The 26,976-nt window shown below is 38.4% G+C and overlaps 1 protein-coding gene across 3 annotated transcripts in view; it reads right to left on the minus strand.

Annotated features, from left to right (window-relative positions):
• FGF12 (fibroblast growth factor 12) overlaps positions 1-26,976 on the minus strand; it is a 508,911-nt gene that overhangs the window by 343,842 nt on the left and 138,093 nt on the right. Inside the window, exon 1 of one of the 3 annotated variants that reach the window (XM_036446554.2) lies at positions 8,859-9,022. The exons of the other annotated variants lie outside the window; for them this stretch is intronic. Within the exon in view, the coding sequence (XP_036302447.1) occupies positions 8,859-8,949 (91 nt within the window). The 5' untranslated portion in view covers positions 8,950-9,022. Of the gene's footprint in view, positions 1-8,858; positions 9,023-26,976 lie in introns of those variants that run through there. 3 annotated transcript variants of the gene reach the window in all.

Below are 26,976 nucleotides of genomic sequence, written 5' to 3' on the forward strand. Positions count from 1 at the left end.
TCAAGTTCCTCCAAGTGAAGCTGATAATTAGTGCTGTAGAGAATGATACAGCCAGCAACAACCCCTCTCCCCTCAAAAAAAGGAGATTGATTTTGTACCACTAAGTTTTATTTAAAGACCATGCAATCGAATCCCAGCTGGCTTCATTGAAGCAACAACATGGGCAATCAGTGACACCAACTGCAATGCTATCATTTCTATAAACAGTAATGAGTGGAGTGGGTAGGAAGGTATTAGAAGCTTATGTATAAACAAGAAAGATCATTTCAGCAAGAGAGATTGTCTTGGCAGACTCACAGTGTCCTTCTAATTGGCATCCCATGAAATGCAAAGGGCCTGAAACATTTAATAGCATTAAAAGAAATGCTTTCAAACACAGGGAGATTAACATAGCATTGTGCAATGAAAACAACTTGTCACAAAGGCAGCAATTTCATACACTAAGTTGTACAGAGGAACATTTCATTGTTTTAAGATATTTCATGGAAATTGAGGGAACAGATGTACAATATAAGTACTCCCTGGCTATCCCTTTCTAATAGTAGTACCAAAAAATAGAACTTGCCCCTTTCTTAGAAGCTGATGAATCATATCTGGCTGTTGCATGAATGAACTTGTGTTGAAGTAAGTGCAGAGAAAAGGTATAACATATTGTAAATAAGTAGGCAGGAGACCTGAATATGAATAAGGCTGGGTAGGCTTGAATTGAGTTGTAGGGAACTTACTTTTGTAAAAAAAAAAAAAAAAAAAAAAATATATATATATATATATATATATATATATATATATATATATACTGGCATCTTATTTTAATTCAAATACATTCTTCCAGTAAAATATTCAAAGAATGTTACTATTTTTTGCATTAGAGCCCCTTTCTTACCTACCTCAGCCTACCTTTTTGAACTCCTAAGTGCTTTCAAACACTGGAGATTAACATAAATCCTAGGCAGAATTAATTTGTCCTTCCTTGGGGTTATTCTTACAGTAGGAAATTGGCCTAGGGAAGAGGTTGTTAAACTTGAGATGAACTGAGGTTCCCAAGTCTCTCTCTTTGGGCCTGTATCGTATCCTGTCTAGTATTACACTTCTTCCATGTACATATATATTTCCCAGCACCTAACATAGAACTTAGCATGCAATCACTTCTCAAGAAGTGTTTGCTGAGCCCCGTTGGAGTGGCTCAGTGGTTGAGCATCTACCTATGAACCAGGAGGTCATGGTTCAAATCCCGGTCAGGGCACATGTCAGGGTTGCAGTTTGATCCCCAATGGGGGGCATGCAGGAGACAGTCTATCAATGATTCTCTCTCATCACTGATGTTCCAATCTCTCCCTTTCCCTTCCTCTTTGAAATCAATATATATATATATATATATATATATATATATATATATATATATATATTAAAAGGTGTTATCTGGATTGGAAAAAAAAAACAATGGCAATCTCTGAAGCTGAAACATGTTTCTTTAACTTTTTATATTCAGATGGAAAAGGGCAGAAGGAAAAAGGGGGTGCCAACTGTGGAGGGCCAGTTGGCATGACACAAATATCTTATTTTTCCAAAAAAGTCTGACCGCCCTCATCTCTATTGCAGTAATTAACCCTGAGCCAGGCAAATTGATTGCTGGTCTGTGACTCAGAGGAGAGCATTCAGCCCATGGTTCTTAGTTTATAAGCTCGGAGAGGCAAAACTACAGTAGTGACCAGAGCTGTCACATTGTCACTGCTTTTTCAACAACGTAGTGAAGTCTTATTTTCCAGAAGATGCTGGGGGCATCAAAAGGTAATTTCCACATTTCAGAATAAGTGGTCATGAGCAATAGATTCTTCAAGGTCCTTGCAATTAAAGTAAAACTTTGAAACAATAATCTCAGAAACGTCAGTGGAGCTTCATTATATCTTTGGGGAAATATCATTGAAGAAACAATGCACTCACTAGGTTCCGGAAACAGGCTAACTACAAGGGTGATTGATGACAAAGCCTCATACTTGGGTAAGCTAAATTAATTATCCTAAGGTTATGAAAGAAAACCAACACATCTATTTGTTATATACCAAAGATGATATCATAGAGAAATTGGAGTATATGATTGTAAAGACCTTTAAACACAGCCCAATAATCTTGCATTACTTTTTATTTTAAACTCTCTGGCCTGACTATGTCAATCGGGGTAGGTCAGATGATGATTGAACTAAAAAAAATCCAAGTTACTTAAAAAGAAGTATTCACTTCTCATTTGTGTTAAATGCTCATCATGGTTCACATAGAGGGGCTCCATTTATTACTGACACTCAGCAACACAGGCTGATAGAGCAACCACTCCTTGGAACGACATCAGAAGGAAAGAGCCTGAGGTGAATTGTGCTCTAGCTCTATGAAAGCTTCCACGTGGGAGTGAGACCTGTCACTTCTGCTCACAGACAAGGGCTAATAGGGCAAGTCAGATGACCACATACTAATATGCCCAAGAAAACAATCCAAAATACTGGGTGAAAAGTTGTAATGACTATTACATTTGCATACACTAGGCACTTAGCAAATGGTTTGTTTAAAGTACTTTAAGGCAAGTGAACTAATAGGAAGCACTAAATTTTAGAGCTTTTTGACATTAATTAACATTGAAAAGCTCATGTAAAACAACAACAAAAAATCCCATTGGAAATGAAAGCCATAGGAAAGTTAGGGATATGTGGTATATTGCATGACTCATATCATTGTATTGAAGAGCATCATTAAAATAGTGAAAAACTTTAAGCTCAGGACATAAAAACAGCTCAAAAATGATTCTACAATAAAGATAATTGCCATGAATAAATCATTTATCCTTTAATCAAGCTTTCCAAGATTGGATAATTGAAGACAGTTACACACTGAAGTGACCCATATTTCAAAATTAAAACAGTGTGAACACCTGAGTACATAGCTTCAGGAGGTGGATTTTGTCATTTATTTCTTTATTTGATGGATTTCTGAAGATTGAACTTGAATTTAAAGTATCTTCAATTTGTAAATATATTATTGTAATTTGTCTCAATTTTGGAGGGCACCAGTTATCCATATCTTCAAAGAAAGAGATTAAATGACTATATGAATCCTTAGGAGGAAAGGCAGTGTGGTGCTGAAAACAACTAAATAATTGTATCTTTATAGGTCATTTCTTCCTGGGAAATAAGCATAAGACAATAAGCACTTTACAAACATTTTTTCTTAGATCAGTTCCTTGTCCTTTAGAGTAGTCAAATATACAACCAGCTGATGCAACTTGTAAGTGGGCAGTTCTAATTTAGATGCCAGTACTATACTTTAAGTACAGTTGTAACTGGGATTGAGTTATGGGTTTTCAGCAGGTTGATAAATTACTTTTGCCCGGAGTGTTTCAATCCTACACAAAGGCCATTTAATGTAACTGTAAAGTTCAGTCTCTAGACATCTGATAATTCTCCAAGCTACCAGGTTGAGGAGCCCCTAACTGACTGAGTATCATAGAATAATTATGACTGTACACAGAAGGAGGAGAGCCTGTTGGCTGATTTTTTGAAACAGTTTAAGGTGGTAAGATGAGCACAGTGCTCCCTGTGACCAGTTGTGTGCACTTGTGCACACACTCACACACATACTATTGTAGGGACCTACTATCTAAAGCACTGCCCTCCTTAGTTCTAGGTGGAGACCTAACACAGTTTTCTCAGGACACTGGCTGTTAGGAGAGGACAGGAACCCCTCTTTTATACGTTAGTGATGCACAGAAGTGATGAGAAACAATGCTTCTGCTTTCCTCCCAACTAGATATTGAGAGGAATGCAGGCAGTAAGCTATTGTTTTAATCCCTACTCTTCTGTTAGCTTATGTTCTTTACAAAGGTATATATATATATATATATATATATATATATATATATATATATATATATAAAATGAAGCTGCTTTAACTTTCCATTTGAACTAAAAACAGTATTTTATCAGGTTAATAGAAGTGCCATAAATTATGAGTAGAATTGTGTAGAATTTTAAGCTTATCTGTCTTTTAATGGATAGGCTCCTCTTGCAAAAAAAATAAAAATAAAAATCATTGGTGTGGGGTGGGGGGACGCAGGAAGAGATTAACCAAAGTACTTGCATGCTTATATGCATATCCCATAGACAGAAAATAGGGCAGTGAAGGTCTGGCAGCAGGGTGTGGAGGGGGAGGAACAGGATAAAGGGAGTCAATGGAGAAAAAAGGGAACATTTGTAACACTTTCAACAACAAAGGTAAATTAAAAATTAGAAAAGTAAAAAAAAAAAAAAAGTCACAAGACACTGAAAAATAGCCTTAAACAATCCACTTAACCTTGTCTAAGATTGTCATCTTTGATAACTCATGGTAGCTCCATCCTACTAAAGTACAAAACATTTCTAAACTAATATAAGGAGATAAATTAAACAAAATATTAATAATTGAAAATGCAGAGAAAAGACAAGAGAAATGAAATATTTTAATGAAATATTTAATTATTTTGTATTTTAACTCTATTTATTTAATAATGGCTAAATAAAATATTGATATGCCCACAATCAACTCTAACAATTCAAAAAATACAGCAATCCATTAATAGAATCTCTTTGCCCTAGCTGGTTTAGCTCAGTGGATAGAGCATTGGCCCATGGACTGAAGGGTCCTGGGTTTGATTTTGGTCAAGGGCTCATACCTGATACCTAGGTTGCAGGCTTGATTCTTGGCTTACTCTGGCAGCTTGCTGGAGGCAATCAATTGATGTGTCTCTCTCACATCAATGTTTCTCTCTCTCTGTCTACACCCCCTCCCCACCCCACCACACCCTCGCTTCCTTCCACTCTCGCTAAAAACCAATGGAAAAATATCCTTGGGTGAGGATTAACACACACACAAAAATAGAATCTCTTAGTCTCTTATAAAAATGATGTCACTGCTCTCCAGTGGTTCTCACTTCCCTCAACTCTAAAGTAATGGGAAAGAAATAGCTGGCATAAAAATTTCTACTCCATGCTGACACAGTTCAAAATACTAGTATTATTGCATGGCTCTTTAGGAAAGTTTAAAAAATTGAAATAGTGAATTCCAGCTCTATTCTCATAAACTGCTCCATGGAAATCTAGCTGACAACTTTACCTAAATTTGCTTGTGCACACTGGGCATGATGCAAATTGCTGTAATGTCATACTAATGGCATAAGTCATATGGAAGAATTTTAAAATGGAACACAATAATATCTAAAACATACAAGACATGTAGATGATAAGTTCAAAGTTCTCAAAACAATGTCTGACATATTGTAAGAGCTCAATAAAGCTTTAGCTATTATTAATTCATTCAATTTTTACAACAACCTGTAAAGTATGTACCATTACCTTAGTAATTTATGCTCCGAATGAGGAATAGCAGGAACATATGAAAGTCATAAAGGACTATAAACTAAGAAAAACCACAATTTAAGCAAAAGCAATGTATAATCTACATATTACCTCTGTCTGTGGAAAGGGTGTAAATTAGTCTTTATCTTCACTACTGTGAATACAGTCATTTTATTTATTTTTTAATATAATTTATTGATATTTTTACAGAGAGGAAGGGAGAGGGATAAAAAGCCAGAAACATTGATGAGAGAGAAACATCAATCAGCAGCCTTATGCACACTTCCTACAGGGTATATGCCCACAACCAAGGTATATGCCCTTGACCAGAATCGAACCTGGGACTCTTGAGTCTGCAGGCCAGCTCTATCCATTGAGCCAAACCAGTAAGAGTGACTACACCATTTAAAAAGAATTCCCCTGAGTGACAGTTCCCCAACATAAGCAATTAGTCCACTAAGTAAAAATGCATCCTATCTAATAAAGAGGAAATATGCACACTGACCATCATGCCATCACAAAGATGGCAGCCCCCATTCCCCTCAGCTCTGAAGAAGTCCCCCCACCCCCAATCCTTTCACAAAAAAATGGGTTGCCTCAAAAGTTGGTTAAGCTTCTTAGGACAAAAAGCATTTGAAATCTTTGAAAAGGGAATTCCAATAGTTATAAAAGTTTTGACTAAACAATTCAAGGTTATTTCCACTACAACCTTCTATGATTTATGATATGAACATTCTGAATTCACACAGTACCAGCTGTATTGTATATAAGCAGATATTATTTAAAGGAATGGCCATTATTATTAAAACAACTCATAAACCACACTGTTTGTATGTCAAGGACATTCTGTGTAATTTTCCTAATGGCTGGAGTTAATGCCTCTAAACCTGTAGTTGGACATTCCCTGAGGGCTCCCAGATTGGAGAGGGTGCAGGCCGGGCTGAGTGACACTGCCCCATACATGAATTTTGTGCACTGGGCCTCTAGTGTGTAAATAAAGTGCAATAATTTCCATAGGATCACATGCTAAATCTAAGATTAAATAAGATAGAAGCCATGCTACAGCTATCATTATTTCCACTTTTTTTTAATATAGTAATACTAAATTCAAAACTCTTAGTGACTTTCGTGATTGTTGACACTGTTACAGATGCCCCCCATCCTCCCCATCCCCCTAACTTCTCTCCCCCTCATACACAAACACTTTACCCACCAGGACTCAGCCCTTGCCCCGCCCCCTGTCTCTGGCCATCATCACAGTATAGTCAGTGTTCATTGGCTTTGCATATATGTTCTTCGGCCTATCTTTTCAAGTTCCTTCATCCAGTCCCCCACCATCTCTCTTCCCTCTGACCTCTGTCAGTCTGTTCCATATATCCATGCCTCTGTTTCTATTTTGTTCATTAGTTTATTTTGTTCATTAGATTCCACATATAACTGAGATCATAGGATATTGGTGTGGCTTATTTCACTTAGCATAATAATATTCAGGTCCAGCCAAAAGACTGCTTTATAAAACTAGGTCTTCTGTATTACTCTCATGATATTGCAACAACCAATGGTGCCAAATGATATGTTATCAATTTTGTTTGGATTACTATTTGGGAAACTGAGTTTACAGGTAAATTGAATATGTTACCTGTTTTTAAATGAGGACATACCCTGTCTAAAAGAGGCAACATATTCAATTTACTTGTAAAGTCAGTTTCTGGAATAGTAACAGATCCAAACAGAAATGATAACATATGTGATTGGGCAGCCTATGTAGGAAACACATTAAGTTACAATCCATTCACATTTCATTTGATGTAGAAAAAGAAAATTGAAATAATATTAAAATACATCTCTATTGGACTCCTGAAATATGTATTTTCAAAACATAAAACTTCAACATTGATCATGTCAGTTTAGAATGTAGTAGCTTAAAATCACTTATAAAGATAGGTGCAAGAAATGTTTACATAATTTTTTGAATTGAATAAAAGTAAAAACATGAGATATCATGGCTGATTTCATTTCACAAGTGTATATTCTCAGATCTCACATATAGTTAAATTATCTAATTAGTTCTTTCAAAATGGTTTTATTTTGTATTTAGAGTGATAAGTTCCAGAAAATCAAAATTTTATAAAGGATGAATGAAACCTATTATATGCTAATCTTTACAAATACAGCCTTTATAGCTCTAGAACAAAGTGAAAATATGTAACCAAATGAGTCAGATTCCCCAGAATAATATATGAATGAAGTTTTAAACATGACACCTATTATAATATTGTTACATTTTTTAACATTAAAGCTTTTTGCAATTCATGGACCCCAAAAACTTTGGTTTAAAAAGAGACACTTGGCCCTACCTGGTGGTTCAGTGGATATAGCATCAGCCTGCGGATCTAAGGATCCCAGGTTTGATTCCCATCAAAGGCATATGCCTGGTTGCCAGCTTGATCCCCAGTAGGAGGCATGCAGGAGAGAACCAATCAATGATTCTCTCATCACTGATGTTTCTATCTCTCTCTCTCCCTCTCCCTCTGTAAATCAATAATATATATATATATATATATATATATATATATATATATATATATTTTTTTTTTTTTAAGAGAAAGACAGTTGTTTAGACAGAGGAAAGGGATGTACCTTTCCCCTGCCCTCACGCCCACTGCCCCTCCCCCATTTAGTAAGAGAAAATCCAAGACACAAAAAGTGGATTAGTACTTGCAAAACTACTAGACGAAGTCATTTTAAAGGGAATTTACACCCTACAAAGAAAGAGATGGGCAATGGAAAACATTGTGAAACAGCGCACCGTTTCCAAGGCTTTCACACAAAAGAATCTCACTTATTTGGTTTTAGTTTGACAGCTTTCATTTATTTTTCTCAATTATTGCTAGTCATTTACAGGGCCTGCTTTTCTTTCTTTCCCTCCCTGTGCCTTCCCCTGGCTAAGCCGCAAACTAATAGGAACTCTCCTGTTTCCTCAGAACTTGCTTGATCTCCAGGGCAAAACGCACTCCCCAGAGATGGCCAGGAGTCTCCTTTTCAGACAAAGCAAGAAATAGAAAAGATACCTGCCTCGCCGGCCACCTGTTTCCAAGTCCCCTCTCCCGCCCAGCTCACTGGCAACTTCTTGGAGGAGACACAGGAGGAGACACACAGCAACTCCCAGCCACACGCCTCCCTCGCAAGTCACAAGGAGAGAGCCAGCGAGGCGGTGCGAAGCAGGTCACCTAACGCGCCCCCAGAGAGACCCAAGGCTCTGGGGCGGGCGCAGGTGACAGCTAGAGCGTTCGATAAGGCGCTGATGACTTCAGGGCTTAAAAAAAGAAAAAGACAACTCTCTGCGAGGTCATCTCGTCCCACCAAGGAGATGCCTTCCTTCCACCGCCATCGACCCCTAGAAATCGAGCGCAAAGAGGAAAGTGGAGAGGTCAGGAGGGGGAAGGGGGTGCTTTAGGGCCAAGGAAGGAACCGTTGTCTCACCGCTTAGGCTGTTGCTGGTCCTCAGGCTCCTTCCACAGAGACACTGCAGCATATGCACTCCTTTCCTCAAAGAAAGCTCAAGAATCTTCATGGAGAAGCGCGCGTGTGGGGCTCGGCCACTCCCCGCCCACCTCCGCTAATGGTCCCACCGGCGGGCGGCGGGTCCTGGGGAGCCGGCTCCCGCGTCCATGGCGCGCGCGTCCCGGGCGGAGAGCAGCTCGCAGCGCGGCCGGCGGGACCGGGGCGCAGGGCAGGACCGGAGCGCAGGGCAGGACCGGGGCGCAGGGCGGGACCGGGGCGCCGGGCGGGACCGGGGCGCCGGGCAGGAGCTCGCGGGGGCCGGGCGGGCCCGGGAGGAGGGAGTGCTGGCGGGAGCAGCCCCCCGGGGAGCCACGGGCGCGGCCAAAGCCCAGTGAGATCGCACCTGACACCGGGACTTCAGGAGGCGGCTGGTCTGCGGGCGGGAAGGTGACGGGGTAGGTGCCCTTTCCAGGTGCCAGCACCCCTGGAGGACGAGAACGGGGTCCGGGCACCCCTCCTGCTCCGAATCTCAGCGCGGGGCGGTGACCCTGGGCCCCAGCGGGCTGCGCGCGTGCCCAGGGCGCCTGGGCGTGAGAATCCAGCGGAAGGGATGCGCCGGCAGGAAGGGCTGGACCCTGGAGCCTGCAAAGCGTCAGAAGCAGCGACTCCAGGGACCTGGGGGGTGGGGATGGGGAGGAGGGGGGTGTGTGTGGAATGAAGAAAACTCTTGGGTGCGGGCGGGCGAGGAGAGCGAAGGTGTGTCTGGGTGTGGGCGGATCCCTGACGTGGGAGTCCTGTCCCCTGCGTTTTCGGATGGGGGCTCAGTGACCTTGGGTAAGTCACTCTTCCCCTGTGTAAATCAGGGCGGGGAGAGGATGTGGGATAGACAATTGTTAGCTTTGTGCCTTCCAGACTCCAGGAAAAGCTTAGCACAGGTGTAGTGGGAAGGCAGGTGCGGGGGGGGCGGGGGGCAATGTTGGTGAGGGGGGGGGGAATAGGTGGGAGGCCAGAAGGGAAGGCAGAGGGAGAGGCAGATGAGGAAGGAAATCAGAAAACAAAAACAACACTACACTTAGGCGCACTCTCCTGATCAGCTTTGCCTGAACCACCTGGCCCAAGATGACCAGGGAGCTTCCTTGTAGTTTTAAAAGCCTTGATGATTTTTTCACCAGAAACCTCTTTGGCTTTACTTATTTATTGGTTGGTTAGCTGGTTCATTTGTTTGCTCCCAGAGGAAGCCATCAAAGCCCTTTTTGGAAGGCTTACAAGTGACGCCTACAGCCGGGATCCCTTTGGCTCAGTGGATAGAGCATTGGCTTGGGGACTAAAAGATCCCGGGTTCGATCCCGGTCAAGGGTATGTGCCTTGGTTGCGGGCGCGTCCCCAGTGGGGGGTGTGCAAGAGGCAGCTGATCGATGACTCTCTCTCATTGATGTTTCTAACTCTCTATCTCTCTTCCTTCCTCTCTGTACAAAATCAATAAAATATATTTTAAAAAAGTGACACCTACAAATAATGTGGGCGATTGGGTGGGACTCCACCCTACCTGGAACTTAGGGCAAGGGGCACAGAGAGGACACATCATTATAGCAGGTGATGAAGAGTACAGATGGCAGAGACAAATAGCCTACATTCAAGGCAGGTGACCTTGAACACATTTTTAAACCTCTCTAGGCTTCAAGTTCCACACCTCTAAAAGAAAGTTAATAGTATCTACTTTATACACCCTTTGTTGAGAGTTAAGCAAACACTTGGTGTAAAATGAGTGCTATCATGATTACTTAGCTCCTCACCTGTAGGGTTTTCAATCACTATCACTTTCCAATGAATACAAGGGTCCATACTAGTGTCCACAGTTCAGGTATCAAGAACTAGTGAATAGTTCAGGTATCACAAACTTACCACTCGCAACTGGGGTGGCTCAGGGGTTGAGCCTAGACCTATGAACCAGGAGGTCAGGGTTCCAATGATGGCTTGGGGCATATACCAGGGTTGGAGGCTTGATCCCCAGGATTGATCCCCAGTGTGAGGACCTGCAGGGGGCAGCCAATCAATGATCACTGATGTTTCTTTTCTTTTTTTTTTTTTTTAAATATATTTTATTGATTTTTCACATAGAGAAAGAGAGAGGGATAGAGAGTTAGAAACATTGATGAGAGAGAATCATCGGTCAGCTGCCTCTTGCACACCCCCTACTGGGGATGTGCCCGCAACCAAGGTACATGCCCTTGACCGGAATCGAACCCGGGACCTTTCAGTCTGCAGGCCGACGCTCTATCCACTGAGCCAAACCGGTCCTGGCATCACCGATGTTTCTTATCTCTGTCTTCCTCTTCTTTACTGAAATCAATAAAAATCTACTTAAAAGGAACTCACCAGTTTCCAAGGTATGAAACGTGCATAAAACATTGTATAAAACTGTTAGAAGGTTTACACTGACACTGAGCCAAAAACTTCATTTTGATCCACTCATTGTCCCAAGGCCACCTTGCACTAGCTGGTCAGCTCTTCCCTGCAAGGGAGTAAAAATGGTTTTCATCATTTTTCTCTTTCTCTTCTCTAGGCTAAACCTTCCCAGTTCCTACGATGTTCCATAATAGTTGAGATTTAAGGTTGAAGTTGCCTGGAAAAATATTCTTTCAGAAGTCTCTTCCTTCTTCCCCTCAGAGGTGTTAGAAGAAAGCCGGAACATCTGTAGGGCCTCAAGCCCACAACCATCCCAGCTCCACCTTCTCTTAATTCCTTTCAGAATTAAGCTCCAACCAGGCATGGTCATTAGAGGCATTTCCAAGACTCAAGGCAGTATGTCCAGGCCTTCCTTCCCGTCATCTCTTAAGGTTGTTATTCAGTGGAATCACCTAAGCTCTGTGGGCTGCAAGGTCCTGGAAGGTCTTGCCAAAGCCACCAGGATGTCATCACTGGGCAACCTGGGTCACGGCCCTCCTCTTTCCGGTCTCTTCGGGAATTAGTGAGAAACTTGGCCTGTCTGGGGATTCTACCATCGAAATTCCCCACAGAGGGAGAGGCAATTAGCAAAAGAAAAACACCTAAAAATAGTCCTTCGTGCTGCAGCACAGGCAGAGCTTTCCGGTAGAGCGCTCCTGCTCTGGAGCCCAGTGCTAGAGCTATTTCTTTACTTTGAGATATATGTTATTCCTTGAACATAACAACAACAATAAAAATAGGGCAAAGGCCCGATTCCCTCAAAGGAACCAGAGCAGAGCAAGCAGGTCCATGTGTCATTTTGAAACACATATGCTGTCCAGAGCATCACTTTTCTTTTTCTTTATCTTTTTAAAAATATATTTTATTGATTTTTTTTACAGAGAAGGGAAAGGGAAAGAGAGCCAGAAACATCCATGAGAAAGAAACATCAATCAGCTGCCTCCTGCACACCCCCTACTGGAGATGTGTCTGAAACCAAGGTACATGTCCTTGACCAGAATCGAACCCAGGACCCTTGAGTTTGCATGCCGATGCTCTATGCTAGGGGTGTCGAACTCAATCAGAGAAGGGGCCAAAATCTAAAATCCAGCCTAAATCGCGGGCCGAATGGTTTACTGAACAGTCATAAACTGTCATTGTGATGGAAACGCAGCGGAGTGCAGTGATGACAGCGCGGTGCGGGCCACATTGCAATGCCTGGTGGGACGGATTTGGCCCGCGGGCCTTGTGTTTGACACATGTGCTCTATGCACTGAGCCAAACCAGTCAGGGCATAGCATCACTTTTTATATTTGTAATGAGTCTCTCCTGTCTGGCAGGGTCATTGCAAGGATAACATGTAGTGAAATACATGAAAGTGCTTAGAAGATTTTTATTATCTTTGCAAGGTAAGATGCTATCCCCAATTTTCTGGGTTCTAGGTGCTCTGGCCCTTTTATTTCATTGCAGGCAAATCTTCTATCTCCTCAACAAGACTGTCAACTCTTAGAAGGCAGGACAGGAAATACATCATAATTAATATTCAAGTGGTCTGCTGTCTTGTTTAAATGGCTGTTGAAGTGATACTTGTGGTCAAGTGTACGCATTACAAAGAAAATTAGTCAACACAGTAGTTGTAAAAACAGAGGGCTCACGTGGACAGATTTTTGTTGTTATTGAACTCTCAGGCGAGCTCAGATTAAACCAAAGAAAGCATAGACTATTTTAACGCAAAATATTTTCTGACTACATATTATGAACATTTCGTCAAAGTAGATTAAAAGGGAATTGATCACTAGAATTTTATTAGTCAAACTTAGTTGTTTTTTTGTTTATTTTAAAGGTTCTTACCCTTACCAGTTCTTCAATGTACATGCTTGTTAAAGCAACTCATAAGGTGACATCTAGTTCCACAATTAGGTGCATAGATTGCACAGATGTCATCTTCCTAAAGTATGTTGGGCAGTACTTAAGGTACTTAAGGAGAACACATTTTTGCAGTACCATAATTTCCAAATATAAGACAAAACAAAACAAACGTAGTAGCTGAAGCACAATGGATAGTAGTAATAAAGTGTCAAATTTTAGTTTAAGCAAAACTTCCCAAATTTTCTCCTTTCTGTTTGTATTATGCTATAACCCCAAGTCAAAATTGTTCTGGGAATTATATTTTTAAATTTTAAATGGAAGATATATTATTTTAATGCCTACATTTTAAATCATGTATCTTTCTCTAATGGAAGTTTTCCTAAGTTAGGCATTCTTTCTCTTTTTAAATTAACCTTAGGCCAGCTCTAGCCAGTGACTCACCAGTGTGGCTGCAAAATGAAATAATATTTTCTAAGAAGGATTAGAAAATCTGGTACAAAATGATAGGTGAGCTTATTTAAATTTCTAGTATCTAATTTTTTCCCTTTTTATAAAGAGTTACTCACAGCTTGCAGGAATTAATAAGTGTCTGTGGGAGTTTTGAGATTTTTAAGTGGTGACTTATCTAAGACATTTTCTGTTCATATTAAGCATAGGAATCCGTTGATGCTTGGCATCAACTGTGCAATTAATCAGCGCATTTTTCTGCTTGGAAGCCTACAATGAGTGAGTAATAACATTTTCGAAAATTTGCCAGGTCAAAAACTCTTAATGAGTATACTTATGGCAAAATGTCTATCAAACAGAAAGCAACTTATATCTTCACAAAAACGCCTTGGCAACACATAAACTGAAAGATCAACATGAGTGTGATATGTATAGTCCACTGACTACTATGGTAGTAACTACATCTCATGTCTTAGATCCAATTTCGATAGGCAATTGTCATAGACTGAATGTCTGTATCCCCAAATTCACAAATTGATTTCTGAATCCCCCAGGTATTAAGAGATGGGGCTTTTGGGAAGCTTCAAGATCATGAATGAGATTAGTGCCCTTTAAACAGAGATTCCAGGGATTTACCTCTCCCCTTTCACCGTGGGAAGACACAGCAAGAAAATGGTCATCTATGAAGTAGGAAGCTGGTCCTTACAAAACGCAGGATCTTTCTTGGTGCCTTGACCTTCCCAGCCTCCAGAACTGTGAGAAATAAATGTTGTGAAAGCCACCCAACCTAAGGTATTTTTTTGTTATAGTGGCTGGGGCACACAAGACACCAATAAAATCAATTTCATTAGATAATATGACAAAAACTGCCACGACCAGCTGAATTACTTTATTAATGACATGGAATCTAAATAAGTTTTATTTTCAAAATGAAAACACATGTTTGTTTGTTTTTTTAAATCTTGTTCTTTCTCTTGTACTTTTTTTTGTTCTTCTATTTCTTCTTCTCTACATTATTTATTTTGAAATAAATTTAGACTTACAGAAATATTGCAAAACATTAATGTATACTCTTCACTCAACTTCTAATGTTAACAACTTTTATTTTTTATTTTTTTTATTAAATTATTATCTTTGTACATATATCATTGCCCCGCCCCCTTCCATACAAGCCCTCCCTCCCCAGAGTTTTGTGTCCATTGGTTGTACTTATATGCATGTATATAAATCCTTCCATTGATCTCTTATCTCCCCCAGATCTCCCTAACCTCCCTGCTGTAATTTGACAGTCTGCTTGTTGTTTTACTGTCTCTATATCTATCTTTTGGTTCATCAGTTTATAATGTTCTTTATCATCCATAAATAAGTGAGGTCATGTGGTATTTCTCTTTCACTGACTGGCTTATTTCACTCAGCATGATGTTCTCCAATTCCATCCATTTTATGGATGATAAAATGATGAGAATTTCTTCATTTTTATGGCAGCATAATATTCCATTGTGTAGATGTACCATAGTTTTTGGATCCAGTCATCTGCTGATGGGCACCTAGGCTATTTCCAAATCCTAGCTATTATAAATTGTTCTGCTATGAACATAGTGGTGCATATATCCTTTCTGATTGGTGTTTCTAATTTCTTGGGATATATTCCTAGGAGTGGGATTACTGGGTCAAATGGGAGTTCCATTTTCAGTTTTTTGAAGAAGCTCCATACTGTTCTCCACAGTGGTTGCACCAGTCTACATTCCCACCAGCAGTGCATGAGGGTTCCTTTTTCTCTGCAACCTCGCCAACACTTACATAAACAGTGTATAGTTATCAAAACCAGAAAATTTACACTGACATCATGCTATTGAATAAAGTACAAGCTTTCACCAGTACCTCAGTGTTCTTCCTCTGTTTCAGGACCCAACTAGGATCCACTTGGCATTTAATTGTATTTTTTTAAACATATTTTTAATTGATTTTTTACAGAGAGGAAGGCAGAGGGATAGAGAGCTAGAAACATCTATGAGAGAGAATCATCGATCAGCTGCCTCTTGCACAACCCCTACTGGGGATGTGCCCACAACTATGTACATGTCCTTGACCGAAATCGAACCTGGGACCTTTCAATCTGCAGTCTGACGCTCTATCCATTGAGCCAAACCGGTTTTGGCTTTAGTTGTATTCTTAATCTTCTTAAATTCATGACAAAGCCTTCATCTCTTCTTGACTTCAGTTTTTAATAAATATAGGTCCAACATCTTGTTGAATGTCCTTCAATTTGGGTTTCTCTGATGTTTTCTAATGATTTGTCAACAGTTATTAATTTTGGCGAGAATGTCACAAAAGTGATATTATGTATCTTTAGGCTTTTTACAATTGCTAGTCAAAATAGTATTTTTTTTCCCAAAGGTACTAAGATTAGTTTGTTGTTCCGTATCCTTTTCAGTGTAGCATATTCATTTGTAACCCAGTTACATGCATTTATTATTACTTATATTCCATACTGGTTGATTTTAACTATTTACAATTAATATTAGTGATTTTTCTATTGTTTGAGTATGTAAAACATCTGTATGTTTCTAAGAGCTTTGTATAAATTTATTTTTGAGAATTCAACTTTCCCCACAGCCCCACCCAAATAATGGATTGTGCTACATTTTTATTTTTGTCAGTTTAATTGTAATGCCATCTTAATTTGCATGTTTCTAATTATGAGTAAGTTCGAACACCTTTTAAGAGCTTATATTTTTCAAAGGAATTGCCTGTTTACATTACTTTCCTATTTTGATATTAGAAAAAAAAATACCCACTTTTAAAAGACCAGAATTTGCCACCAGGGAGGGTCCTGAAACTAAATTATACTAATTTAAACATTTATTTAGATAGGAGTTCAAAACAAGGTCATTTTCATAGGAACAGGGAGTAAGGTTTTAAGATAACTTTTTATTCAGTCACTCATCCACTCACACATTCCACAAATAATTTAAAACTAAAACTAAATCCTTGCTCTAAAAGCCAGGAAAGAAAGAGAGATGTGTCAATCATAAGTAAAACACAGCTTTGCAACACAGGTAGGACTGCAGAGCTCAGTAAAGGTACAAAGAAAAAAAAAGTGGTTCATTCTACCTTTTGATGAAGAAACAAGCAGTTAGAAAAAAACTTTTTATAGATTAAGAAATATGAGCTGAACTGAAGGAGGTACCTCTCATTTAAATATATAATTTCCAACACTTAATAAATGCTACCATCTGGCCATAAAGCATAGACACTGTCTCCACTAAAGGACAAAACAGTTCTGAAAAATACAGCACCCTGCCAAAACCCGTTTGGCTCAGTAGTAGAACGTCAGTCTGCGGACTGAAAGGTCCCGGGTTCGATTCCGATCAAGGGCATGTACCTTGGTTGCGGGCACATCCCCGGTGGGGGGTGTGCAGGAGGCAGCTGGTCGATGTTTCTCTCTCATCGACATTTCTGGCTCTCTATCTCTCTCCCTTCTTCTCTGTAAAATATCAATAAAATATATTTAAAAAAATACAGCACCCAAACTCGGACTCTATATTTACCTCTAACCCTGTCCTGTATCCCATCACATCTCTATGAGATACATGGTAATAATTCTCATTTAACTTAAGTTCACCCTATAGCAGACGAAAATAAAAATAAAAAAAGGCAAGAAATAATTTGTTACTTTTACAGTTTTTTTCCCCAATAAAACCTTCTGAGGTCCAGTTAATATATAAGCCTTCCATGCATTTTCCTCCAACCTTCCCACTCCAGATCCCAATCTTCAAATAAATAATACTTCAGAGTTTGCTGTTACAATTTGAGGTTTTCCATTCTCTTCTAATTACACTGTAGTGAGTTCTTTTGAATAGATTCAGAGATTGTCATCTATTCTTAAAAAAAATTCTTTAAATATGAGTTCTATGAGACAAGTTTCAGTTGTTTATTGTGAGAAATATGAAGTCAATCGATCCAAGATAGTTAATACTTGTGAATTTCAGGGAAGCAACATTTGCTCTTTGGTCAAAACTCTTCACCAAAATATAGGCACAGTTCAATGTGCATTCTCACTTCTATCACCTCAACTGTCTCTGAGCCTACAAGTCCCACACATTCTTTAAAACTTACCACAAGACCTACCGGCTCCCTCTGGGAAATTTTCTCTGATGCTTCCTGACTCTGCCTCAAATTAATTACAACTTCTCAGCTCTCATAACACACTATATCATTCTCTAACATGGAACTGATTTATTCTGTTTGTACATATTTCTCTTCCCCCAAGAGATTATGAGCTCCTATACCTACAAATTTAGGTAAATTTACCTTTCATATTTTACTTTAGTACCTAGAACATGTGATAAATAATTTATTAATTAAATATTGATATAATAAAATTAATAGTAAATTAATGAGATTTCATATTGCTGAAGTAAAATAACATGGGGACTGTTATTGTGTATTTTTCATTTGGAGAATATTTTACAACTATGCACCAAATTAAAAAACAATAACTCACCAAGAATTTAGAGTAAGTATATGGCCTATGCCTGAAATATAATTCACTTGTAGACACATGATAACTCATAAGATTTACTCATAATCAGAGAACTATAAAATATATCAATAATAAGATACTATTATTCAATTATTCAGGTTTCAAAGATGAAAATGGTTGATAAGGCAGTGTACTAGAGAGAATGTAAAAGAAATAGGAACTCTTACATTCTTGGAAAGAGTACACACTGAATGCATTAATGAATTGCAATTTGTCTCCATCTTTCAACACTTAAAAAGCCACTTCTCCCAAATGTCTTTCTAAATACTAGCTTCCTGATATGGCTGCAGAGGTTAAACTAGTGACAACTGCACATCATATCAGTACAACATCAATGACATGCTATTTGATCCCAATGATACTAATTGACTAATAGGGAACTAATTGAATTTTGGCACATCTCTTGTTACAAAGAAATGTCTTGAACTTTAAAAAATTATGTACTCAATATGTACTGAAAGAACCATGAAATTTATTGTTTGAAATTAATTACATGAATTTATAATATATAAATTTTAACACACATGTAAATGAATATTAAATTATGTAACTATCTGTGTGATGGAATAAAAGAATGTGCATTGTTTATGTTCATAAATTCATGGGCTCTTTCTAAAAATGTATACAAGAAACTGACATCGGGTATAGACTTGGGGAGGATCAGGATGCTGAATTGGAGAGAAAGGAGATTTACTTTAGGCTGCAATTTATTTTGTACTTTTAAAACTTTGTACTGTGTGTGTGTGTGTGTGTGTACATATTCTTCAAAATAAATATAATTAAATATGTAAATTTTGCTTTGGCTAAAAAAGTATTTATTACTAAGACTGATTAAAATACAAAATAAAGACAGTGAAGAAGATACACTAGAACTAGAAATGTCATTTCCAAGTAGCCACAGGATATAGTCTTAATGCCCTGAATCAGAAGACTTCATCAGAATCATACCTACTCAGGGCCTAAGAACAGAACATTCCTACCAAAAATAGTTTAAGGTATTGATAAGAGTATCCTCTGCAATGAAGGGGATACATGAAGTAAAAACAAAGAAGTCCTACATGCTATAAATCTGAGATATCACTCTTATTTTAATTTTAAATTATGTACTAATTTTTTAAAGTGAGGCCTTAAATTTAGTTGACATTAGGAGAAATAGTTAATATTGGCATATAATTGAAATAAACTATATTTAACTCCCCTGTGCCCCTGTGGAATTTCAACAATCTTGAGTATTAAAAACACACAAAAAAATAATAATGAAGACTCCCTTTCATTTCAGCAATAAACAGTCAACCAATCCCTTTTATCAAATTTCACATTATCTGTTTCCTCCAAATAAAAACCTCCTTTAATTATATAGTATATATAAGTCTACCCGTTAAATTAGTTGTGTTTTAAAATTTCTATTCAATGCATGCTTAATGAGCATACTGTGCATATTATAAAGATAACCTCTGCCCTCATGACCTTATATCTTGGAAGCATTTCTTGGGAGGTAGCTATACACATAATGGTTATAAGGATGGAGATGCCTAAAAACTATTGTGAGAGCAAAGATGAAGGGAGCAATTTCATTTGTCCAGGAGGTGGGTGCAGAACAAAAAAAAAAAAGAAAGAAAAAAGAAAAAAAAGGAACTCCAATATGGTGCCATTTGACAAGAATGAAGTTTTTTTTTGTTTGTTTTTTTTTTTTGTTTTCAAAAAAACTGATAGGAAAAGAAAATTTATTTGTGGATTGACTTCATTCAGAGTTTAAGGGAATACATTTTCAGCATAGGTCAAAACAAGCTAGGTAATATTCAGCTCAACCCTTTAACAGAAATGAAGACTAAAAAGGGGAGAGTGATTTCCCCTAAAGCCACGTGGCTCCTAGTGGCAGAGTTACCACTCATGTCAGGACACTGCCTCCAGTGCAATATGCCTTACCTGACTCAATGTGCTGTTTCTGGCTTGAATAGTGGAGAGATCAAACTTACTTTATAAAATACATAGAAATGATTTCAGGATATCCTTCCCTGGAAATTAAATTTTCTCTCTGCAAATTCTCTGCTTTCCAGAGCAGAGGGCAGCCATTCATTTAAAGACCTGACAACAGTAAACACAATATTGCCTTCACGGTATTTAGTATTTACTGGTGTCAACTTTCAGAATAGAGCCTAGGAGTGAGTCTTGGCTTATGAAGTATGTTGACTCCCATCATGGTGAGCTTGAACTGTGCAAATACAAATGCTTGTAAATCTATAGTCTGGACCACATGTGTCAAACACAAGGCCCGCGGGCCAAATCCGTCCCGCCAGGCCTTGCAATGTGGCCCACACCGCGCTGTCATCACTGCACTCCGCTGCGTTTCCATCACAATGACAGTTTATGACTGTTCAGTAAACCATTCGGCCCTCGATTTAGGCTGGATTTTAGATTTTTGCCCCTTCTCTGATTGAGTTCGACACCCCTAGCTGGACAGAGGAAGGAGGAGAATAACTACTCTCTGGAACCATTAATTTGAATAGAAGTGAAGGCTTGATGGACATGTGGTACTTTGTAAAGGAAAGTTTAGCCCTCTTTAAGGTGCTTATTATACATACAAATACATTAAAAAATACACATATGTGCATATATTTGTCCTCTGCAGAACACACTGCCATGTACGAAGAAAGAGCTTCATGTAGACTTTTCAAAACTCCTCTTTGTGCACTTACTATAATTTTTTTTTTCCTTCCTTAAACACACAAACATCTTAAAAAGGAATGTACTGCCCTAGCCCGCTTGGCTCAGTGGATAGAGTGTCCGCCTGGGGACTAAAGGGTCACGGGTTCAATTCCAGTCAAGGGCATATGTCTGGGTTGCAGGCTCCATCCCCAGTAGGGGGCATGCAGGAGGCAGCTGATTAATGATTCTCATCATTGATGTTTCTATCTTTCTCTTTCTCTCCTTCCTCTCTGAAATCAATTAAAAAGGAATGTACTTATACTGTCTCCACTTAAGCACATTTTATTCTTTCCTGAACCTGTTGAATGATGCCTTTTGCCCTTACATTTCATTGTGGTTTTCCTTATAAAATCACCATACACTAGGCTATTCTAGTTTCTAGCACATTTTGTCTTAATTATGCAGAAAACTGTCATTATATGTATTAAAATTATTAATCATTCTCTATTTCACAAAACTCTTCCTCCTATTTCTAGAACAAGTTTTTTTACTTCACTATTTAACTTTATAGTTTTCTTTCTGGCCATCACCCAGTACTACTGCTTCCAGAGTTACTTTTCTCAGGCATCCCACTACAGACGTCTTAGTCTGCTGATGACTCCTGACCAGACTCCTCCATAGTTTTAGTTGCATATTTCCAGACTTTCCTGGAAAGCTTTACCTAAATGATCCACAGGCACTTACAAAACAACAAATCTGGATACATCTATTTCCCCCAAAACCTATTGAGTTGTACATTTTAGTAAAAGATTTCATCATTTATACAGTTTCCAAATAATAAAACCTGTAAACCATCCAAGACTCTTTTTGCTAACTCACCTTCCACCAGTCAGAGGGTATTAGAGAGCTATTATTTCTTTAACATCTCTTACATCCATCTACTTTGTTCCTATCTTCCTTCAGGCCCTCATCACTTCTTGCCTGACTACTGTAACATTATTATGAAAGACAATTCAACTATCAACTATCTTCAATTTACCCTCCACACTGCTAAAATAATCACCCCAAAACTCAAATCCCTGAAGGATTTTGCTCTTCCTAAAAAACCCTGGATAATTTGCTTTGTCTTCCTCCATCTCTGTCCATGAACTGAACACCGTTCATATCCTTGAGACATACAGTTTCATGTGTGTGTATCTTTGCACATGTTGTTCCTCTTATTTAGACACCCTGCCTTCTTTCATATCCCAATGAATACATGTATGTGGAATGATTTCATTCAGAGTTTAAGGGAATAAATGAAACAACAAATCTGGATACATCCAACATTAAAAAATTAGGTCCAGCATGACCTCTGTCAAAACCCTTCCCTGAATAGATTAGAGCTCAGCTATGTATATTTCTTAGCATAGAACTTTCACATAGCAATCATGGATTTGTTTAATTTATAACCTTTATGTCTTATAGAGTTACGGGAAAACCAAAAGTATTTATTAAAAATTCAGCCAAATAATCATACAAACAATTGTAACTATGATTGGTGCAAAAAGGAAAGTACATGATGCTATAGTGTCTAAAGTAGAAGATGAGGGTTGATCTAGTTGGAAGAATCAAGAAAAGTTGAAGAATTTTTTATATCGCTTTGTATCACAATTAGTTGGGCACACTGTGTTTCCTCGAAAATAAGACAATCCCCTGAAAATAAGACATAGTGCAACTTTGGGAGAAAAAATTAATATAAGACACTGTCTTATTTTCGGGGAAACAGGGTATCTTTTATATACATTTCCTCGCCTCAAACACACACACACACACACACACACACACACACACACACACACAATTTAATCCTTTTCATGGCAAATATGAAATGTATTAGTACTATTAGTAATAGTAATAATAATATTATTACTACCACCTGCCTCCATAGACAGACTCTGCTCAGAACGTAAGAAATGGTCACCTATACCTGCTGGATTAAATTGAAAGTTCCACCCAGTGTCTTAGAATAGTTACATAATTTTATTTTTTCAAGATTGAATCAACCATATAGTTCATCTGAAGATAAGTGCTTATTCAAGTGTAACCTAATATGGCAATGACATACAAAAGCAACATGGGTTGTGCATTCTCTTTCCTGAAAATCAATGACACACTTTTCAGATAGTTTCAGGTATGATAAATATAAACGAGGTCTTGAAATGAGTGAAAAGAAACTCAAGCTAAGAGAAAATGAGTGTTTTGAATCCTTTAATTGACTAATGTAATATCTTGGAAGTCCAATTGGCAAAGACCTGGATAAAGAAATTTCTAGAGCACCAATCTGAAAGGCCTTCTACTCCCTGAATTTGAAATTGTTTCCATTTCTGATTGGATAGGTTAATTACCTTTTTTTTTCCCAAGTGGATGGTACAAAAATATTTGGCAACAATCATTTTAATACTCAGTCTATTGTGCAGGCAAGAAAAAATAAAGTTTGGAGAAGTGAATCACTTAAGTGTCAGGGTTGAGAAGTTAAAACAAGGTCCAGTTTAAGCAAGTGCACACTGCACAGTGGATATGTAAGTCACTGGGATAATGCTTCTAGGATTAACTCTCTACAGTACCCATGGCTTATATAAATTTTTCATTTGGATTAAAATGTTATTTATATTTTAGATCTGTTATCTTTTGGTCCAATGCCTCTCACTTGGAGAAGTTCAGTGGTTAAGACTTATGCTTTCTAATCAAATTGGACCTGGTTTTAACTTCTCAACCCTAACACTTGAGTTATTCACTTCTCCAAACTTTATTTTTTTCCTTGCCTGCACAATAGTCTGAGTAATAAAATGATTGTTGCCAGAATTAAATGAAGAAGAATAACTTAGTATGGTGCCCACCAGAGAGTAAGTGCTCACTAAATGATGGTAAATGATCATGGAGGTGGTGGGGATTATATTGACATTGAAAAGTCTGAAATAGTCTTCCATTAATAATCCTTTTCTTATTTAAAAATATGACTAGCAACATCAATCATCTCTTATTTAAGGTTATTTTTATAACTACTTTACAACATCTGCCTAATAACCATTTTTGCTTGAGGAAAGAATCAAAGAAAATTGGATTTAGAGTAGAACAGTTTTGAAGATTTTTATTTCACCAAAATTCTGTAAGAAGAAACTGCTAATGGATAAGGGGTTTCTTTGGGGGCTGATAAAAATGTTCTAGAATTAGACAGAAATGATCCTTGCATAGCTTTGTGAGTATAATACACACACACACACACACACAACAACAACAACAACCAAACAAACAAAAAAACCTAAACTCTACCCTTTAAAGTGGTGAAATTTAAATTCAATCTAAATTTTAAAAAATTGTATAAGAAAAATACCTGGGCCTTTTGTACAACTACAAAATTGATTGAAATGTTTGAGACTTCAAAGCCATACATTCCTAAGTCAAACCCCAATGTTACTAGTTACCAGCTATATGTGTTCATGGACAAATTCCTCAATGTCTTTGAGTTTCATTTTCCTCATTTACAAAGCGAGGCTGATAAACTGCCATGCAGAGTTGTGGCAACAAAATATAAGGGGGTAGGAAGAAGAAAATGCTTAATGCAGAGTTTAGCATTTATAGACTCCCCACAAATTTCTTGTCACCTTTTCCCCAACATTTGAAATCCACTTAGCAAGGACTTGTGTAAGTTTAAGTAATGGCTTTAAAAAATTAAATCATAACATGGTATGAATTACCCACTGACCATTACTATATTTAAAATTATAATCTATAAATGCAAAGCAACACAAAACAACCTATTTTTGCCATGGTTGGTTTGTCTTTAATCCAAGGCATCACTTAGACACTCAGCATTAGGGTTCCATTCTGGATTAGTAAACCAAGATCACACCTTTTCCATTTTAGTAGTTAATAGGTTTAACTATGAAAAAGTCCAACATCAAAGGTGAAAAAAACAGCATGTACTAGGATTTCAATATCTTTGAAAAAGAGATACACATGGGGGAGAAACAATGAATACATTTGCACAAAAATACAACAGTGGCTATTTCTCAGTGAACATGTTGGGGGGAGGCAGGACAGTCTAGTTTGTTCAGAGGATGACCTCTGGAATTGTAGTTGCTGGGCTTCGCTTCTGCTCTACTACTTGTGGCCATGAAGCCTTTGTGCATGTCACAAACCTCCCCAGACATCACTTCTCTGCTTCTAGACCTTTACATGTTATTTTAAAAAATAAAAATAAATGCACTTTCATTTTGGGGGTCCTTGCATCAATTTTCCCTCAGGGAAAGTGAGGGACCAAATAACTACCCAGATATACAAAGAAAATAAAAAGAGATGTGTACAATTTTCTAATTCCCAAACTTTTACTGCCTCTTTCCAACAGCAGAGTTTAAAATTTACTAGGACACACACACACACACACACACACACACACACAATAACATATTTGATTTTCAAATAATTTTCCTAACCTAATTAAAATCTAATTATTTCTTAGGGAATGTGATAAAAAACAAAGTCTATTACTGTTTCTTATGGGATTTTTGCTTGTTTATTTTTTTATTCCAGAAAGCAATGTTTGCATATTCAAAGTAAAGTCATCTGGGGACAACAAATCCTGACCATCCTTACTAATAAAAGCCTAAGTAGTAATCACACTGTGATGCCCTCACACCATCACAAGATGGCTGAGCACACAGTGGGCACATGCAGGTGGGTGGGGCTGGACTTGACACTGCATGCACAGCATGAGCTGACCTGGGAGTCCCACCTCCTGGCAGAGCCAGGAGGAGGAGGATCCTGCCTGGGGGTCCAGCAAGGCCTGCCTGAGGTCCCCTGGCTCCATGCAGCGATTCCTGCCTGGGGGTCCTGCCTCCTCCTGGCTCTGCAGGTGTCCTGGGGGCCCCATCTCCTGGCTCCATGCAGTACAAAGGTGGGACCCCGGGCTCCAGCCTATCTCTTTGGGGAAATCTATCAAGGAGACCTGAATGGGAGGGTGGGGCCTAACTCTTTGGGGCAATCAATGTTGGGCCTCCCACACTTTGACAGGGCAGAGGGCCAGGCTGCCCTCTCCCCCAACCCCAGGGCCAGGCTGCCCTCTCCCCCAACCCCAGTGCATGAGTTTCGTGCACTGGGCCTCTTATATTTATATAATATGACACTTCGCAAGTCGCAAACACAATCTCATATTGCTTTCTCTAATCCTATTTCTCCCACACACCTTCACAAGGGAACAAACAATGGATGTAAATATCTATTTCTGAAAGGTATTTCATCTGACATCACTATTTTCTGCAAAGAAAAATATCCCAGGGTTAGTGGTTGTTTGGGGAAATAAATTTAAAATGGAGTATGCTCAGAAATACAAACTAATTTTGATAAAACATTGTTGAATATTTCACTAACTTTTTTAAATACTATAATACAGCCTAACATAGACTTTCCAGCATCTTTCATGAGACAATCAAGAACCAGTACAGTGTTTATCTAGTTTTCTGACTATACCTTCTACAATATTACAGCATCCATCATTACTTCAGGTCTGCAAATCCATATTTGAAACACTTGGGAAAATCAATTTATTTCAATTCAGGTTTAGGGACACAGATGGTATTTTTAAAATGATACAGTAAATGAATAAAATATTAGCACAGGATGTATACTGGGGCAGCACCTGTAATCAAAAACATTGATATTTCTGTAGTGAAATCTACAAATATCCTAATGGAATAAATGAAGATTATAAATAATCTCATTTAAATCTATGTCAGGTTGTGCTAAAAAATAAGTTTGCTACAAACTTAAGAAAAAAATTGTTTTCAGAGCTTCTTAGATTTAGAAATTGTGGGTAATAGATTATGAGCCTGCACTTGCTTTACTTGGACATAAACTTTTGAACTTTTGAGACTTTGTTTATTTTCTTTCCTTAGCCCAGAATGTCCTCTTCATCTCTTCTAGTTTAATAAACTCTATAAGGGCCAGTACAAGTGTTGGCTCCTCCAGGCAGAATGTCAGTGCATCTGATAGCACATTGTTGGCATGTCTCTCTCTCCCTCTCGACTAGAAATTCCTTAAGGAACAGCCCTACCTTTGATGAAGTGAGCCTACTGAAATCAAGAATATAGACAAGCCCTAACCAGTTTGGCTCAGTGGAGTGGATAG

The sequence above is a fragment of the Pipistrellus kuhlii genome, unplaced genomic scaffold, assembly GCF_014108245.1.
Source record: "Pipistrellus kuhlii isolate mPipKuh1 unplaced genomic scaffold, mPipKuh1.p scaffold_m20_p_2, whole genome shotgun sequence".
NCBI lineage: Eukaryota > Metazoa > Chordata > Mammalia > Chiroptera > Vespertilionidae > Pipistrellus > Pipistrellus kuhlii.